General features: G+C 39.3%; 1 protein-coding gene and 1 long non-coding RNA gene across 3 annotated transcripts; one reads left to right on the top strand and one right to left on the bottom strand.

Moving 5' to 3' along the window:
- The first annotated feature begins 13817 nt into the window (after positions 1 to 13817).
- Positions 13818 to 16932, top strand: LOC131471978 (uncharacterized). Of its 2 annotated transcripts, none has more exons than XM_058648817.1 (7): positions 13818 to 14404; positions 15298 to 15400; positions 15478 to 15694; positions 15811 to 15887; positions 15977 to 16072; positions 16155 to 16303; positions 16514 to 16932. In XM_058648817.1, exons 5-7 carry the CDS (start codon positions 15981 to 15983, stop codon positions 16759 to 16761), a joined length of 489 nt encoding a protein of 162 aa, XP_058504800.1. In that variant the 5' UTR covers positions 13818 to 14404; positions 15298 to 15400; positions 15478 to 15694; positions 15811 to 15887; positions 15977 to 15980; the 3' UTR covers positions 16762 to 16932. The 2 variants fall into 2 exon arrangements, 1 of the variants encoding a protein (XP_058504800.1); XR_009242039.1 differs by having other exon boundaries at positions 13821 to 14404.
- Positions 16697 to 18519, bottom strand: LOC131471979 (uncharacterized). The gene is made up of 3 exons (XR_009242040.1): positions 17441 to 18519; positions 16993 to 17151; positions 16697 to 16835 (listed from the first exon to the last, which is right to left on the bottom strand). It is a non-coding gene; the product is annotated as an uncharacterized LOC131471979 (long non-coding RNA).
- Between the last annotated feature and the right edge of the window lie 1110 nt (positions 18520 to 19629).

Raw genomic sequence — 19629 nt, forward strand, 5'->3', positions numbered from 1 at the left:
AGCAACGTTTTTCTCTCTCTCTCGAGTCGGAACGTCGGATGGCATTTCGCTTCCATCACAGAGAGACTTGCCAGAAAAGCTTCATACAAATGTTGGACGTTATGAGTCACTGTGTCGCCGCCTGCTCTGCTGCTGTTTCTGCTGCTGTTTCTGCTGCTGCTGCGTTTTGTCCAGAAAGTTAAATCACAGGCCTTTGATGAAAAGTTCAAACCGACGGCGGTTTTGAGATTCTAAACCTCCGATCTTTCCTCCTGTCACTCAAACACTCCTGAACCAAATCTGGAACTTTAATTTCTGACCACTGAAGAACTGTGGAATATGGAAACATATATACCGTATGCCCTTTAGACGTTTCCCTCTGTGGCTTAGCTACAATAAAATTCAAGGTACATGGAATCAGAACTAAGACGAACAATATTAATCATAATAATCCTGATTATTGGGATTTATAGCTGTTTTTAATGTAATGGGAAACAGCAAAAACTTCATCATATAATCATATAATATTAATAAAATTAATCTGTAGCAGCCTCAAACTCTTCAGATGAAGATACATCACTCCTAAACCAGACAGTGTTGGTTAAAACATTTACTTTTACAGTTATTTTACGGAGACCGTAATATGATATTGTATAAAAGTAAAAGAGATGAGGCAAAAATACAACATAAAATATAAAAACGACCCTAAATTTAGTTAATATTCCTGTAATTTTCTGTTGACTGGCTCATCACATTGTTATTTTCCTTTGTTTGTGTATCGTATGATGATGTTTTACTGTTTGTCATTCATCATTTTCTTAAATAAACTGCATAAATTTAAAGAGATGACTTTGTTTTGAGCACTCGTCACAGTTAAGTGGCCAACGCAGCCTCTTAGCTGTGTTTTCATTCTCATTCTTTTGCTGTCGACACAGGGGTTAACAAATGCTGTCAAATCAAAGAAATCATCAAAACAGAGAGAGAACTCTTCTAAATTAGAGCTTAATGATAAATAAACGAGAAATAAAAGCCTCCCTGACTAAATCTGTCGTGTTTCTAACATAAAAACCCTCCGAAGAATCTGATAAATGACCTTAGACTTTACCTCAGAATGTGTAATCTTCCAAAAAAACGAGTGACTCGGAAGAAAAATAGTAACAAGTCTATTAGTGTATGATGAAAGCAACGCAAACCAGCATAAATAAGCATTGACTAGCATGGTCTACCAGCTAAACCAGCACTAAACCAGCATAAACTAGTAAAGACCCGTATGGTCTATCAGCTAAACCAGCATAAACTAGCAAAGACCTGTATGGTCTACCAGCATAAACCATCATTGAGCAGTATGGTCTACCAGCTGAACCAGCACCAAACCAGCATTGACCCGTATGGTCTAACAGCTAAACCAGCACCAAACCAGCATAAACTAGCAAATACCTGTATGGTCTACCAGCTAAACCAACCCCAAACCAGCACTGACCAGTATGGTCTACCAGCTAAACCAGCACCAAGCCAGCATAAACCAGCATTGACCAGTTTGGAAACTATGGTCTATGTTGGTTTTCCATTAGGACCAGTGTACGTTAAATTATTGGTTAAAAATCAACTGAAATAAAAATACAAAATACTCAATTTGAAATGTTCACAGAGTAAGAAAATATAAACAACAAAAGTTTTTTAATTCAGTTAAAAATGCAACAACAAACTCAACACTCATGGTGCGTTCCATTTTCAGAAAAAACTTGGAATTTCCCGCGTAAAGAAACGCCTCCTGAACTCAGGGTTTCCAACTCGAACGCTGCAGAGTTTACGGAAAACTTTTTAAGAAGGAAAAAGGAAAAGATCGTATCAGGAAAGTTCTTTAAGTGTCAAACAGAAGTGTCAGAGTTTCTGCTTCTTCACGAAACTGTACAGGATGTGACTGTTGTCCGTGGAAACCAAGGATGATAATAAAATAGGAAGCACAAAGACTAGTTCTCGACGTTGAAAGTGATTTCTGGAGTCAGACTGGGCTCCAGCGCTCAGCTCTGTCTTTCTTCACCGGCGATAATGCGATTGTTTCGCGTCCAGATGGCAAAGTTTTTCCTTGAGGTTGAAGAAGGAAAAATATCAGAAAATGGATTTTCAACATGTGCCAGAACTAAAAGGTGATATTCACTTTCCCTTCACGAGGATGTCAACACAGGGTTTTTTTTTTAGTGAATCTCAAAGCGGTGAAGACAGGACGACATTTAGCACTTTACGGATTAATCATCGCTGCTGTGGTGAAGTCAAATAAAGTCTCCTCTCTCTGAGCAGATCTGGTTTTGATCCTCGGATCTGCTTCAGTTTACACTTGTTCATTAGAGGGAAAACACTTGTTGTGGCTTCAGGAGAAACCACTTCCTGGATTGAGTCATTCGAAACCCTGGTGAAAGTGTGTTTGTGTGGCTGTGAAAGTCGAATTGTGGGATATTAACAGGTGAATCATTCATGGGAGATCAAACATCGGCCACATTTAAAAGGAGATAATTAATCTTCTACCACTTTGAGAGTCGCTGGTGCAAATCCCAGCTGACACAACCTCATGTGTAGAATGATCATTTAAAGAAAACAAATCAAGAACAATTTACTATCAATATTATCAATAAATTCACAACTTACTTGTGGTTTAAATTGTTCAATACCACGGTTTTCTGATTAATACCGGATAAATACTGCTAAATTACAGTAGAAAAGTACACAGGAAAGTAGATTACATTAAACAGTTTATAGTGTAGTAAATTTACTACACAGTGATATTTACTGTGAAAGCACAATAAACCACTCATCTTAACAGTGCCTGTTTCAGCTGCAGTTCACCGCGGTCACCATGTGAGGGCAGCAGTGCACCACAACCACATACAGTCATGTTTCAAACATTTAAAAAAACAAACAAACAAAAAAACAGTCACCTGACAAAATTAATGTTTTTTTACATTTGATAACTACATTTTTTCCCACGACATATCAGGAAAGTATGACTCAGCTTTAAAAGAGTTGCTATAACATATATATATATATATTTTCTGCTTTAGAACAAACTCGGTTGCAAGTCACTGAAAGAATTTGCACACGTGTTAATTTTTGCATGAATTTACTGCAAAAGAAATAAAAAAAAACTGAAATAAAAGAGGAAATTTAGAAAAAAAAACAATTACAGATTCTTCATCCATAATGGACCTGCAGGCTGAAGACACGGTTACCACGGTGACGAGCAGCAGCAGCAGCAGCTCTGGCTCGTTAGCTCCTGTGGTTTGTTTTGTCTGTGAGGCTGATGCTAATCTCATCCACTCATCAGCTCTTCATTCAGTGTCTCACACCTTCACTTCTGTGACTGTAAACTTTATTTTCACAGTTTATTTATTTCTACCTCATAATAAAGACTGATATTTGCAGCAAATCCCAGACACTGAGGCACAAAAATGACACCAAAACCCAATAATTACACAGTTAAATGAGCCAAAAATGCCTGAAAACAAAGTGGGAGAAGAATATTCGTTGCAAAGTTGGGTTGAATTCTGTCTTTGAAATTTGTGAAGAAAATGACTGTATTTGACTCATATTGGTACGTACTCAAGGTCGTGAGGTCGTATCAGACATGAAAGAATATATATGAGAATAATATAAGTGAATCAGTAGTTAAAGTAAGTAAATAAATGAGGTAAGAATGTTAAAGGATATTATATTTCATTGCCTCATCATAATAATTGTTCTTACTTACTTACATACTTATAAATAATAACTCAAAATGCCCTTCGGGAGACGTCTTCCTGGTTTTTCCATGGCTCGGCACAGTTGCAGCTGACGAAAACGATACAATTTACTACTTTTTTATAGTAGTAAATTGTTATTGAGCAGAATTTAGCTCCGCCTATTGGTACGGCCCCTTTTCCCCAGCCTTGGTGTCGTGGCTGTAGGTCCCATGACGCAAATCAATGCACGTGCAGCCCAGATTTTGGAACCACGTTGGGTGCGCATGGACAGCGCATGTGCGAACTGAACACCCGCCCCACCAGTAGGTGGAGTATTAAGCCCCGTCCACCAAGCAGAAAAAAAACATTTTGACAACAGAAGAAGAAGAAGTCGCCAAGGACAGTCTGCCGAACGTCGAACAGGCCGACACCCTGACTCCCCCTGCCCAACGGACCGGGCGTGTCAGAGGGAGCTGTGGTAGCATCTCTCTCTTCTTCTTTCTTAAAAATGTGTCCTATTCCCTGCGTCAAGGCTTGTACCGCCACCCGATGGTGAAGTGGGATACTACAGGACAATTACTCGATTATTAATCGACTATTTTCATAGTCGATTAAGTGGGTTTGAAGCTTTTTTTCATGATTAAAAACAAGATTTCCGATAAGGTTTTAGCTTCTTAAATGTCAATATTTTCTTTGCTTTATGGACCAAACAATGACTCGTTTAATCGATTATGAAATTAGCTGCAGCTCCACCTTGTAAATGTTCTTTTCCGTGCGGAATTTGGTTTTATTGAATGTGCTAAACAAATAAAGCCGTTCTGCCTTTAACATTTTAACATGTTTATTATTTGCAACCACAAGTGAAACATGAGTTTGTGTTACTTTACGAGAGGTTACGTCCAGGACTGTTTATCTGCAACGTCACAAAGTTTCCGTCATAAAAGTGTCAGATTTTAAACATCCTGTCGTCTTCTAAACATCCAAATGTAGACCAAAGATTAAACACTTTAATTCCCTTATAATAAAAGTATCCAATCAAAAGCAAGAAAAAGCAGAATCACAGGAAGATTCTGTGTTTCATTCTGAGGAAAAAGCTTTAATGCAGGTGAACTGAAGCTCAATAGAACCTGAGCAGATAAAGATAAAATCACTCTCTAAGCCGAGTCATTTCTCTCTCTCTGCAGCTTCAGGAAGGTTCTATATATTTGGAGATTGCGATCTTCCAGCTGCGGCCACCGCGTCTTTCATCCACTATCTGCAGCACTTTACATTCATGTGCTCTAAATGACATAACGTCGTCTCACGGCGAGATACTTATTTAGCTCCTCAGAGCAGAGTAAAGTATTTACGGTTGTGACATCGCGCTGATAAACGAGCGAGGCGTCGCCGTCGCCGTCACGGAGGCTCGGCTTTTTACGACTTTCACTGCGTCCTTCACATTTTACAGAGCGGTCATACATGGCTGCTCGTGACTGGACCATCACACACACACACACAGCTGTCGTTTCAATCACTAAATCTTAGCTTTAACATTATTTTGTGTTTCAGTTGTTGTTGAGTTTCTGAACCCGAGGTCGGATTTCCAGCTCAGAAAAACTGAAGTAACCTCACAAACACCGTGTCAACAGTGAAAACACTGCTACTTTTACTGTTAATTGCACTTTTGTCGTCCATGTCAACTCAGCCGTACAAGTAGTAAATGTTAATTTTTAAACCGTGGACATGTTGCTTCTCTGTGGTCTCCAATTTTGTTCAATAAAATCTCTATCCCTGCATCTCTGCACATGACCAAAAACCATCTCAACCTTCACGCTTACTTTATCTCTAAATTGTTCAATCTAAGCGCTAAGTTCCTCGAACATGCTAATTTCTAACCCTGGTCCATCCTGGTCTCACTCCCAATGACAATCTCAGGATCTTCAGCTCTGACACCTCCAGGTCCACCTCCAGGTCCACCTCCAGGTCCACCTCCAGGTCCACCTCCAGGTCCACCTCCAGGTCCACCTCCAGGTCCACCTCCAGCTTTTCATTTCCCCAAAATCAGGAGCCGAGTAGGAGACCGCTATGTTGGACCATCTTGTTTCACAATAGATGAACTAAACATCTTTTAGAGTTTTGATGCTAACTAAAGGCTCCATGGGTTCTCTGACATGGTTCTCGCATGGTTCCCAGAGGTCCTTGAAATCCTTTAAAGTTTGTGAATTGCAAAAAATGTTTTAATTCAAGGCCCTTGAATGCTTTTGAAAATTGCCCTAAATATACATGGTGTCATTAAGTCCTTAACTTGTGCAAGAAAGAAGTGAAGTTGATATTTAGGTCAATGTCTCCCTTGTTTGTTACGACGCCACCTGCTGTTCCGCGCCCTGCGTTGCTTGATGTACGTAGACGAGGCCCACGCAGGACAAACACAGAGTCCTAATTTACTAGCAGTGTTGTGGACACTGCCCACTGTCTCTCTGTCCAACCGTTGACGCGAGATTCCGTGCAGAACAATGAGCGAGTAAAGTTAAGCAAGAGAGAAGAGAGCAAGTGGCTAGCATGTCTAACATCACAAGCATGTCCAACACGTTTACGTAGTGGTACATGTACCACATTTTGAGAACCATGGAGGTAGAATGTTGTTAGTATCTTCTGCTATCACAGTCAACAGTGGCCAGTGCCATGTCCCCCCGACTTCTCAACTGGAACACGATCAAATCAGAGGTGACAGAAATGAGGTTCTGCCTCATTAGGACCAGGTTTTTGGTCTCCATGGAGGAGCTAACACACACACACACGCGTGCTGGCTCTGTCAGGGTCACAGTGCCCGTCTCACTCGACTGACGTCTGTTTTTGAGCCAATAATTAACGGCTCAGTTATTGATGGCGGTGAGATTAGAGCGAGGTCACGGCGTGATACGTGATAATGACAGGTCATCATCACACGACGGCTGCAGAGCGCCATGTGGTCCACCCTTTGTTGCCTTTTACAACATGCAAAGCACCCAATTATGAAATTTACCCATTAACCCAAAAGGAAAATGTTTTACGAACCACTTTGCCAAATTGGATTGATTACAAAATTCGCTACGGCTTTGACATGCTTTCTGGTATGTGTAGGCCGCCGTAGTTTTCCATTTGTCCATTAGATGTCACTAATTCCTACAACACAACGGCTGTATGTTTGTATACAGAAAAAATGTGGATAATATTCATTTTCTCATAAATAACTCTGTGATCCAGAAATGATTAAATTATTTTCCAGTCGTCGTATTTTTAAAACCCCCCGTTTCTTTCCAAGGCCTCGAAAATCACCAAATGATTTCCTTTAATGAAACGTGTCAAACGTGTCAAACGGTCAAACGTGTCTTTGCGTCAGACTCCCGAGTCTCATTATTTTCAGATTCCTCGTCTCACACATACCCACAAAATTACTTGGCCTTAATTGGCTTTAATTTGACCTCAGACTGCGACGGTTTCCTCCGTCGTCAGTGAGGTTAAATTCTGAGTTGTTTGTCTTTTTTTTCTTTCGCAGCATAATTCGAAAACTAAACTGGTTTCCATGAAACGTGGAGGTTGGTTGGATGAACCCATTAACTCCTGGAGCCAATCTGATTAACAGCCTGGGTGCAGGGATGGATTCTTCCAAGAATTACTCAAGTTATAATTTATGGATATAATGAGGCACGTGTACGGGGCTAATATCTATAAATAGGTAAAAACAAAATTGGTGTGGATTTGAATAATGGATAAGGTCATAGCTCTGAATAATTGAGATTATTATTCTGCACTAAAATGTTTGTATTGATTCACAAAAATCTGGTTCCGCACCAAATCAAATCTGCTGCAAAACTTTAATGGAGTCGTTTTTGGCCAAAACCCAGAAGAAAAGTGGTTCAGTAGTTTCTGTAGTCGAGATTGATTTTTTAAAATGTATGATTATTATTATTGTGTCATGCAGAGAACGAGACGCCATTAGTTAGAGATGCAGTCCAATAAAAGCAAGAGAATCACATGAATTACAAATAATATTAAACAAATAAACCTTCCTCACGTGTTTTTTTCCAGGTTGTGGACGAAAATGAAAGACGTTTAACTTAAAATAATCATTCTATTGTCATCATCTGTGCACCAGAACGTCATGTTTAATTTGACATTTTAAGGCCTTGAATAAAACAGTAAAAGGTGTTTTCAGGACAATATGAAAGAAAGTGTGATTCAAATTAAATTTGACTTATGTCATAAACTTCACATAATCAACTTTCCATCAAGTTTTCATAAAGTGTGGACTTTAATTTGAGGGATTAACCGTTGAGGTGAAGAGTGAGAGCCAGCTTTAAGAAGGGAAATTAAGGAACTGATTTGGAACAGAATCAGTGACGAGGGTGAATTTACTTAAACACAGCTGGAGTCACAACTGAGTGTGAACATGGAAAACTACAACAATCAGACTCAACATTAAAACTGGTAAGTGAATCAAACTGTCATTATACCCAGAGCTTGCTCTGAAAAACTTCACTCTGCAACATTAACAATGTGACTTTAAACATATTTTGCAGTTTTATTTGGCAAAACACACAAATCAGCAACAAAACTGAAACTTAAACAACTTTAGAAAGAAGAAAAAACAATAAACAAGGCTGAACTATGACCACACCGACTGAAACTGGAAGGACTGAAGTGGGAGAGCTGAGTTTAAGTAGCATGTGCACCTTGTTATGGTGACGAGCAGCACCTGGTGGCTCCGCCCCTCCTCCAGCACACCTGCAGGCAGCTGCTCTGACGGGTGACCGATTCCCTCCAACTGAGACTGAGAGACTTCAGCGACCTTATAACATCATTATAAGTTCTTTAATCCACACAAAACCTCCGAAAATGACTCTAAATGCAGTAGTACATACGCCAGGCCTGTATGTGGCGCTGTAACACTGCTATAGATATATATATTGTATGGAATTAGATTTGAGTCCATATTTTTTCAAACAGCACTTTATGAACTAAGCAAAAAAATCAAAATACACAAATTGCCAATAAAATATCCAATCCAATCCAATCCAACTTTATTTATAAAGCACTTTAAAAACACTTTAAAACAGCCGAAAAAAGTGCTGTACATGAGAGATAAATAAAACAAATGAAATAAAGACCAAATAGACCTAAGAACAAACAATTAAACAATAAAATACTGTAGAAAGTATCAAAACAACCTGACTTGTTCTTTGTGTTTTTTGTTTGTGATTCTGTCCATGGAACTCGCTCGTAACATCTCAAAGATAATCTGACATAAATGTTTACAATTATTTGAATTATTATTTACAATTACTATAAGTACCTTGTCGGAAGTGGATGGGGAAAACTCGGGGGAACGAGTTCCAGACGGACAGCGACTCCAAGCCCGTGACTCTATTTCCTGTCCAATGAGTGGTCGCTCCAAAACGCAGGAGCCAATCAGGATGCAGCTTCCTAAGCCCCGCCCATGGTCAGAATCGCAAACAAAAACCCAGGGAGCGCAAAGAAAAAGTCCGGCGCACAAACTTAAGAGTCGGTGCAAGCAAAATTCAAATTTAAAGTAAAGTACTCAACATTAAACGAAAAACTCTACTTATGTCATGAACACACTGAGTGGTTATGATGGTTCAGTGTCGGCTTCTTCTCGTCATGTCCTTGAATTTGTCTCAAACCCATGTTTCTTGTAAAGAGTTGCCGAGTTTGTGAGAGTCAGACTCGTGTCAGACGGTGAGACACTTGACTTCCTGCTGCGTGTTATTAAACCTCCTCGCAATCATTTCCCTGCACATTCAGTCAATTTTCAGGAGAAACATCACTTCTAGTTTCCATCATGAGTCACATGATGAGTCAGGCCTGGTCCCTCTGAAAAACAACCACCAATACGTGCCAACAACAGCGTGGAAAGGCAAATTAACTACTGTCGCCTGCTGATAAAGATTCATTGAAATGTTTTATATTGTTTGACAAAATACAATGATTTGTTCATAAGAAATTGTTTTATTGTATTTACATCTTTCACATAAGGGTTTAAATGATAACAAGTTATAGATTGGCTACGTTGGTAACATTACAACTCTATTAAACCATGTGCTTACATCGTTAATATCTTTAAAAAGGCATAACGTTGCATTTTGCACCTATTACATTTCTACAAACACATACAAAAAAGTCTAATTAACAGTAATAAAGGTTTGTTGTAGTCGTAGTCGGAATTTTACGAGTTCCTAGTTGGAAGTTTTAACAGGAATGTGCCCTCAGAAATTCGGAGAAACAAACCCTGACGTAGAACTCTAAGATAGCTGCCACTCACTTTGTTAATAAAAACACTCGGTTACTTTATACTGTCAATTGCACCTCGTCGTATTTGGTTCACATTAAGTGTTTTCAGTTTTTATTTTTGGACATGTTTCTAAACGTAAAGTGTTGCCATATTGCTAACAGTGGCTAGCGTGAGATACTTTGTGTTCTTTATTGTGACTTCTCAACTGAGCCACGATCAACTTGGAGGTGATGTCACCCCTATACTTCTGACTTCCGAGGTAAATGGAACGCACCCTAATTTTGCTCTTCAAATTTTGCTGTCGGACAAGGGCATTTTTCTCGCTGCTGGTGTTTTTGTGTGAACGCGACTCGTGCCTCACGTATACCTTACATATTCTCCTAAAAGACAGAAGCTAAAGCTAACAGCTAAGTCATGGCCGGATAGAACTGCAACTGCAAGTGTCTTTTGCACAAATTGATGACTCTTGACTGTCGCAGCCACACAGGAAAAAAATTGACTTTAGCTTTAGCTGTGTTAAAAATTTTTTAAATTAACTTGCAATTTCACTAGAAAACAGATCCAACTGGCTATGAAAAGGGAGCTAGGCTACTATATTGTGAGTAAGCTAGTTATCAGGACAAGCTAGGCTAATATATTGTGAGTAAGCTAGTTATCAGGACAAGCTAGGCTACTATATTGTAAGTAAGCTAGTTAGCAGGAAGAGTGAGCATTAAAATTTTACAACAGATTAACTAATCCATATTTTTAAATAACGCATACTCTTGGATTTTGAAACTCAGCAAAAAATAATTGGCTAAAAATGGTAAGCGCAAGTTTGTGTCCGATTTAAATGCTACTCAACTCAACTCAAATTTATTTATAGAGCGCATTTAAAAAATAACTGAGGTTGAGAAAAGTGCTGTACAGAATGACGTCAACAAAACATTAAATCAGTAAAAAATAGAAAGCATAGAAACACGATACAGAGCACAGTAAAAAAACACACAAAAGCAAAACAAACAAAAACAAAAACAATGGGAGTCCAGCTCAAACTGTGTTACATGCCATTGAGTAATAGTAGGTTTTAAAAGAAACATTTACTTAATTACTTAAAACAATGTAAGTGTGAGAAGTTTTAAAATAAGATAAATTGTGTTACTGTATGAGTCACATTTTGCTCTGAACTTATTTTGGGCGTCAGTGACTCACTTGTAGAAAATGTAGAGGTGTTCTGAGTCAACCTCTCAGAGACTCTTGTCCTGAAAACACTCCGTCTTTATCTTCTGTAACCGGAGCCTAAAAGCATTCACAGCACACACACACACACACACACACACACTGGACACTAAATCCAGTGCACTTTTAATTCTGGCGTCCTGTCAAAATCAAAAAGTGCGACCATGTTTCAAGAAACCATCCCCGCCCGAGAGTGAGGTTTTTTGTGCATAAGCACGAACGTCCAGATGGAGTGAAAATGTCAAAGCTTTAATGGACTGGAATGCTATTTGAGGCGTTTATCACAATGTTGAATCAAAGCCTTTTAACACAGAGGTGGAAGTGAGCTGCCTGGACCTGCCTGACCCTGGCAGGAATCCTGCGGGACATTGTCCGCGCAGTCAAGAGTCTTTCAACTGTTGTCCTCAGGGTTTTTTTCCCTCCTCTCACCTGCATGTGAATGAAAAACAGAAGGGACTGGAGGCTTTTATGAAAAAAGGGTCCAACTTTTGTTTTCACAAAAGAAAATACTGTTTATGTAACTTACCGTCTAAATTCAGTGATTTATCTATGAAATTACCTTAAAAGTCCTCATGACATGCCTCTCAGAGTGGTAATAGCTTAGCACAGGTTAGCTAATGCACTAACCTGTGCTCAGGGATGCGCTACTGAACTGCTATAGCTACATGAAACCTATACAAGAACGCTCCATATGTTATGCTCTGTTAGCTTAAGGAATTGTATATATTTTTAAGTTAATTAAAAGTAGGAAGACGGTAGGAATGGTGCTTGACATGCTAACAACTGCCTTCTGCTAACAAGCTAAAAGTAGCCCTAGTAGAGCGGACCTGGACACATTTAAATCGAGTTAATTCTTGAAAAACATTAAAATTAAAACCATCTCCATTATCCCAAATTCCATTATTATCATTTATGCTCTCTTAGCTTAAATTATTGAAGATTTTTGAGCTAAAACCATTTACCGGTCATGAACGTGGTTAAGTTTACTTTACTTTTCTTTTCCACAAAAACACGACATTAGGTGTAAAATCGAGTGGTGGATGGTCATGACCCGTAAGAGTATGAACTCCTGATTTTTTATTATTTATATTTAAAAGTTACTGCTTTAAAACCTGGAGCTGAGGGTGTTCATGACTGTCCGTGGCACCGAGCCCGACATTAAAAGTAATGAACTTCTTATTTGTTCCTGTGACAGAGAAGAACAAAACGATGAATCTGACAGAGGATTTTTGGCCAACACTGGCGTCGTCTGTGCCAAACAGGAAGCAGCGCTCACGTAAAAATAATAATAATTCTCCTGCACTGAAATAAAGGAATGAAGAGCACACAGAGGTGAACTTACGGGAAGTGAACGTGACATCATCTTCTTATCAATTCCCAGTAGTTTTGACATTTTAATTTTTTTACAAAATTGAAGGAATTTTTTAGCCTTATATTTTTGACTGAGACGTTTGAGACTTTGAAATAATAATAATAATACAAATGCCTTTAATTAGAACAGAAATGTAAAATAATAAATGTTAAAATTAGTCCAGCAAGTTTGTCCTACTTTTTCAGAAAATAAATTGCCAAGTTTTTGTCATGATGCATCAAAATTAAATGTTTTTTCAATGGACATTTTTGGCTGTAGGTGAATTAGTGTGAGTATTTTAGTTCTGATTCAAACCTCTGACTTAACGTGTAATAAATAACTTTAAGTTTAAATTCACTCACGTTCTGCTGAGTTTTATGGATGAAACTGTTTAAAACGTTATCTGTGACTCAGATTTTTAGAGAAACAGATGTCGACATGAGAGTTTATCACCTCAACACCAGGATTTAACTTAAGACACAGTCAGAATGAAGAGTTTAATGAGTCTGTGAGGCGTCACGTTGGTTGTTTTGTGACATAAATGCGATTATTTCTCTGAAAATGTCACATAATTACGTCTCCACATCCAGATTCTCTTTAATATTTCACAAACGTAACGAGAAGCTTGTTTTTGTTGCTTTCAGCCTCATTAGCTCTGATCTTATGAATATGCAACCAAAAATAATGAGGCTGTTGATGTTTGTCACCACATTTTCACTCATTCACTTACTCACTCTGTTCACATCTGCACCACAGCTGCTTTTATTTAAAAAAAATATAAAAAATATGTCACAGTTTTATTTATCTCAGCAAACTGTCATTTTTTTAAATATAATTATGTATAAATAAATGTAGTTTTAGTTAAAATTAGAGTGAAATCTCACCTCGCTATTCAAACAGTTTTTATTCTCAGTTCAGGTTTAAAATTCAGCTGCCGTCGTCAGGGAACTCTTTCATTATTTATTTTATTTAAAAAAATATCATTTCATCTGTGTTTGTTTCCATTTGTGTGACATTTTTTCTCTCATCTTTCTTCTTCATCTCTGACAAAATATTTAAGCTTATTTACATTTTTGGATTTTGGAGCTGGAGATAAAAACATTGCATTCATTCATGTTGTTATTGTGAATTTATGGGGTTTTATATTTAAATCAGGGCTTTTAAATATTCACTTCTATTTATTTTATTATTTTATTTGTTAACTTGACATGTAAATGTGCAAATTTTAGAATTTAAAGCACAACCAATTAAACAATAGCTTAGGTTTTAAAGGCGACAAAGACCGGAAGCTCCAATTAACGCTGCGTTTGTGTGTGTATCTGCGTCATTACCTCGTTTATGAAACCCTGAAGTTTCAGAACAAACAGTTCAGCCACTGCTGAGAAAATAGTGTTGTATTGTTGTCCTGGGCTCTGCCAAGCGGATCTGCACTTCCCGAAGCTGATGATGTCATCAGAAATCCTCAACACTCCTCTCACCACCGTAGCTCCTCCTGGTGCGGGCACTACTCCGGGCACATCCGGTTGCGTAAATTCAACCGCAGAAGAAGAACTAGTCTCGTTGTAGCTGCTGAGCATATCGGTTGAGAACATGTCTTCGAAAAAAAGATCAGTTTGCTCTGTTCTGGGTTGTAGTAAACAAGGACAGACGCTCCACAAGCTCCCCACCAATGAGCAAACAAAAGCTCAGTGGATATTGTTCATTTTTGATGGGAATGTGCCTGCTACATTTCCCAAAATTCTCCATGTATGTGGCAACCACTTCACGGAGGATTGTTACACAAACTTCGCGCAATACAAAGCAGGGCACAGCACCACACTTCGCCTCAAAGAAGGAGCAGTACCTACAATACATGCTGGATTACCTGCAGCACAAGTAAGTATTTCAAACAGTAATACTGTCTTTGTGTGCTCGTTCTGCCGTTTAGCATTAGCGATAGCCGGCTACATGCTAAGCTACACGCGTTCGCTCGTGTTTCAATTGCGTGTATGGGTATGGTAAACACGGCTGTATTGTGGGTGACTAACCGGGGAGCACAGAGCTAAGCAGGCTTATCGCTGTAGAAGTTTGGGACCGTGTTCGCTCGTTTCAATTGCGTGTATGCGTCTCTCCATGCCGGTAAACACGGCTGTATTGTGGGTGACTAACCGGGGAGCACAGAGCTAAGCAGGCTAATCGCTGTAGAAGTTTGGGACCGTGTTCGCTCGTTTCAGTTGCGTGTATGCGTCTCTCCATGCCGGTAAACACGGTTGTATTTTGGGTGACTAACCGGGGAGCACAGAGCTAAGCAGGCTAATCGCTGTAGAAGTTTGGGACCGTGTTCGCTCGTTTCAATTGCGTGTATGCGTCTCTCCATGCCGGTAAACACGGCTGTATTGTGGGTGACTAACCGGGGAGCACAGAGCTAAGCAGGCTAATCGCTGTAGAAGTTTGGGACCGTGTTCGCTCGTTTCAGTTGCGTGTATGCGTCTCTCCATGCCGATAAACACGGCTGTATTGTGGGTGACTAACCGGGGAGCACAGAGCTAAGCAGGCTAATCGCTGTAGAAGTTTGGGACCGTGTTCGCTCGTTTCAATTGCGTGCATGTGTCTCTCTCACTTGTAAACACAACGTTATTCAGGCGGTGTTGGAAACGTGTGTTTATGTTAAAGTAGGGAACAAGTTATAGTCGAATTGGGGCAGATTCAGGAAAGTTAATGAAGTAGAAAGCCAGTCTTTTGAGCATGATCTGTATTATTGTTTTAACCTTTACTATTTTCCATACCAGGATCGTTTTATCCACACGGGCACACAAACAGAAGCTCCAAGTGTGAGAACATGTGCCACTCAACTGTCAATTGGGACCTTGAAAGCACACGTGCACAGCCAAAGTAAGTAGAATTGAAATTTCATAAGAACCAAATTATTGAAGAGCATGAAATGTTCACACATTGTATCTACTCCATAGGGACCCAGACACCAGTGTTGTCACATGAGACTGCTGGCACACAAACCACACTGCCGGAGTACAGTTCTCATTATGACACCTTCCGGAAACATGCAAGGAAATACCTGGAACCTGCAATCGTCCACAAGTGGAAGAGTGACCAGCAGGTCCTTTTCTCCACATTGAAACCGGGGGGGGAAAGTTCAAGTTGCAGGAGACATGCGTGCAGATTCTCCAGGTAATGAAAAAAATCAGACCATCATCAAAATCATAAATACCACTTGTAAACATAAAAAAAATATCAATCACTAGTTTTTTTCAAGATATGAATTCATATTGTTCTGTTTACTTCAGGGCACTCTGCAAAATTTGGGAGCTATTCCTTGATGCACATGGACAGCAACAAAATTTTGGACCTCCAGCTAGTTCAGGTGTGTAGGATTCTCGTGACATTTTACTTTGAAGAAAGATATGTTTTTAATTTGTTGCTTCTACTTTGTGTTTGCAATTCTCTCAACAGAGCAATGAAGTGGGTGGTAGCTACCACATGGAAAAGGAGGGACTACGACGAAGTCTGTACTACAGTGCAACGTCCTCAACATCGGGCCCAGAGAAGGTGGCAAAGTGGACATCATAACCGTTGGAACTAAAAATCAAAACAAGACTGTCTCATTGATTGGAATCTTTATATTACATAGGTTGTACCTTGCATCCATGCATCACAACGAAAATTCCAGCCGTGAGCAGGCAACAACAACTTTAGGCCAAGCTGTCTACAGAGTGTCGTATTCGAAGGCCAAGAAGGGAGAACCCACCGCAAAGCCGGTCAAAACAGACCCCACGTACAGTAAGTCACTAAAATGTTTTATTTACATTGAATAAAATGTTTTACAAATACTGACAAACTTTTTTTGGCTTTTTTTTCTTTCTTATTAACTTAAATTAACACCTAACACAACAAATAACACATTTAAATTTAAATAGCTGAAAATGTAATGACACAGTAAAGAAATTACTGTCTGAATGTAATGTCATGGTTCTCTGTTACATTTTAAAGACTATGTGGCTGAATTGATGAGGCTGGTGTTCGAGGAGGTGATGGAGGACCCAGAGTCTTTCGCTGAGGACATGAGGAAGATCGCCATCCCAGAGACCCTGTCAGCCCAGTATGACAGACCCTCAAAGGAGGAAGTCATTGCCTCACACGTGACCCGCTTCAGTCAAGGGGTGGGCGGAAGCCAACATATTGTCCAGCCAGATCAGGAAACTCCTGGCGTATCCGGCACACGACACACGACGAGATGACAACTCGTACACGTCGTCCCAAATATCCCCAGCACCAGCTGACAAAGCTGCGGTATGCTAAATGCCGGTAGCGACTGGAAAGTGGATAGAAATGTAAAAAAAATTAAATGCTGCTCTTGCACTGTGCACATTTTGTGCAAAAAGTTTTTATTAAACATTTCTAAGACACAATTCTTTTATCACTTATGTGTGTTATGATTTAAATATGCCTCTTATTTGTATGTTACATACATACTCGTGTATTGTTCTTCCCCGCAAAGGCCCATAGTCTGCCCGGTAGATGTTGTTCATGTTCTGCAGTGTGTATGGGTTCAAGCAGTTAGGCTCCAGGCCTGGATGGTAGATCATGCATGTTGGTGTGTCCGGAAGTTCATTCATTCTTCGGATAACCTAAAAAGGGGCAGAGCAATACTGTTACAGTAATGGCATAGAGTAATTAGGTGAAAATAGCTGGATCACTCAAAAAAGTGATGGATTATTACTGTAAAAAGGTTGGTACAATCATAGTTACAGACAGGATTAAAGAAAATGGAGCTACATTATAGGGCACTGGCCTAATTACAGGATTGAAAATAGTTAAATTTGTACTACATTGCTTTATAAAAAAATAAATCTAAACTAACATTTACTAATCCATTATTTTACAACACTTAGTTATTGCTTATGGGCAAAATAATACCTTAAGTGTTTCTCTACAGCAGACGTTCTCCCCTTCTGTGGGCATCGTCCAGAGATACAGTATTGTGTATGAAAAGTACAGTAACACATTTCATAGATTCAAGAGTTCTATTCATCAGTTACTCATATTACGTACAGGGGAACAAAACTACTTTCATCACAGTCCCACCAGATATCTACACAAAATGTTAAAATGAGCGTTTCACCAAACAGCAAGTGATAAAATCTAAATAGAAAACAAAAAGACATGTACAGGTATTGCTGTAGCTTATACTTAGAAAAAATGGTGGGGGGAGGGGCGGGTTATCAAGCCTCAACCAGTGTCTCCCTACAATTAACCACATACAGTATTGGGAATATACACAGAGAAAACATTACCATTCTGAGGCGTCCTGCAGCAGTCTTTGTTGTGGAGGTGTTTCACTTGCGACAGTATCTTCTGTCTCTGGGTCAGACTCCGGGTCAAATGTGTAAGGGATTACGGCGCGGGGTCGTGACACAGCCATTTAACAATGTCTTGATAATGACGAGCAGAGCATCAATCGTGCCAGAGGGAGAGCTGCGTATCTGATTTATTTGATTTCTGGCTCTAATAACAAAAAAGCAATTAAGACTGTCAATGTTTGGTCTTCCTTTTCTTTCTCTTTTTAATAACTCATCAGCTACCCTGGCAAAGTTTTATTTCTCCTGTTTTTGCTCTGTTTGTTCACTAATGTAATATGTTTCTTTCTTCACTTTTGTAATGTAACCGTATTTCAATAAAGTTGTTTAAAAAAAAAAAAAAAAAAAAAAAGAGCTGCGTATCTGAGAGCTGACGTTCTAAACACGTCACTTCCAGGTACCTGGCCAATCACAGGAAAGTGGGAAAGCTCTCGTTGGCTGGCCAATCACAACACAGTCCACGTTCTGGGGGGGTGGTTTTGGTCTGAAACAGCGCGGCTGACGAGAGCGTCAGTGAGGAGATATTTTGATCGGCTCGTTTGCAGCGATTAGAAGGTTTTGAACCATGAAAACAAGTTAATATATGTAAGTAGACCTCCATAACTAACATATATGTGTGATACAAGCATTCGATGTCGCCTTTAATGCTGGGAAATAAAATTACATTATTATTATTATTATTATTTTTATTATTATTATTATTGTTGTAGTAACTAAATGAAACAAATTATAACAACCAGAACGACTAAATAACAAACAGAAATTCTAGAATTTTTACTCTAATATGAACATTTCTCCATTATAGCCCTTTTATCAAAATTTATCTAAAACTTGACATTTGGTAAAACAATAAGTAATAACAGCAAAATCATCATCAGAAAGATCGCTTTTGTTCCTTTGATGACATTAAAGTAAATAATCGTCACAGAATAATGATTTTCCATCATTATTCTTTCATTATTGTTGTTAAAAACCTGGAATCTTCACTTGTTTTTCTGTTGAACAGCAGAAACAGAAACTGACACATGTTTGTGATCAATGTCACCTTCACGAGGCCAGAACCTGCTGCTGCTCTGGTTCTGGTTCTGAAGTCTGGAGTCTGGACCTCAGGGACTTCGATGGAAACATCCCTCGTCTTTTTTCCTCTGGCTGGACGTCCAGCTGTCGTACATCACCGAGTTTATCTTTGGAAAAGTGATACAAATAAGAGATGGATGGATGAGTTCATGGGTTCATTGAGGAGTTCACAGACGGAACAGCTGAACATGAACGGATGAGTGATGGTGCTGTGGTGAATCAGTGTCTCTGAAATGTCAGCGTTAAGACACCGTGATCTGTGTCTGTCAGTGATGTTATTTCCTGTGTCCACCAGAAGACACCTGGATTTTCTGTGTGTGTGTTCTTGTATTTGTGGCTTTGTGAGGACCATCACATAAACCATACAAAATGAGGACATCTTGGTAAAGTGAGGACATTATGGCTGGTTGTTACGACCAGGCCTAGGGGAAAACCTGATCACAACAAGACTAAGGAGACTCCCTGTTCCCAACTCCCAACAAACGACCAGCAACAAGTAAAACAAACCATTTTAAAAGTTCATTAAAGTCAAGCACAAAATGTATGTGAGTGTTTTGAGGAAGTCCACTCACTGCAGCTGGGATGTTCAGGCCTCTTATTCTGGTTCCTCTTATTCTGGTTCAGCTCCCAGGATCCACCTAGACTCACTCACACACACGTCATTCACTCAAA

Source organism: Solea solea, chromosome 13 (genome assembly GCF_958295425.1).
Source record: "Solea solea chromosome 13, fSolSol10.1, whole genome shotgun sequence".
Lineage (NCBI taxonomy): Eukaryota > Metazoa > Chordata > Actinopteri > Pleuronectiformes > Soleidae > Solea > Solea solea.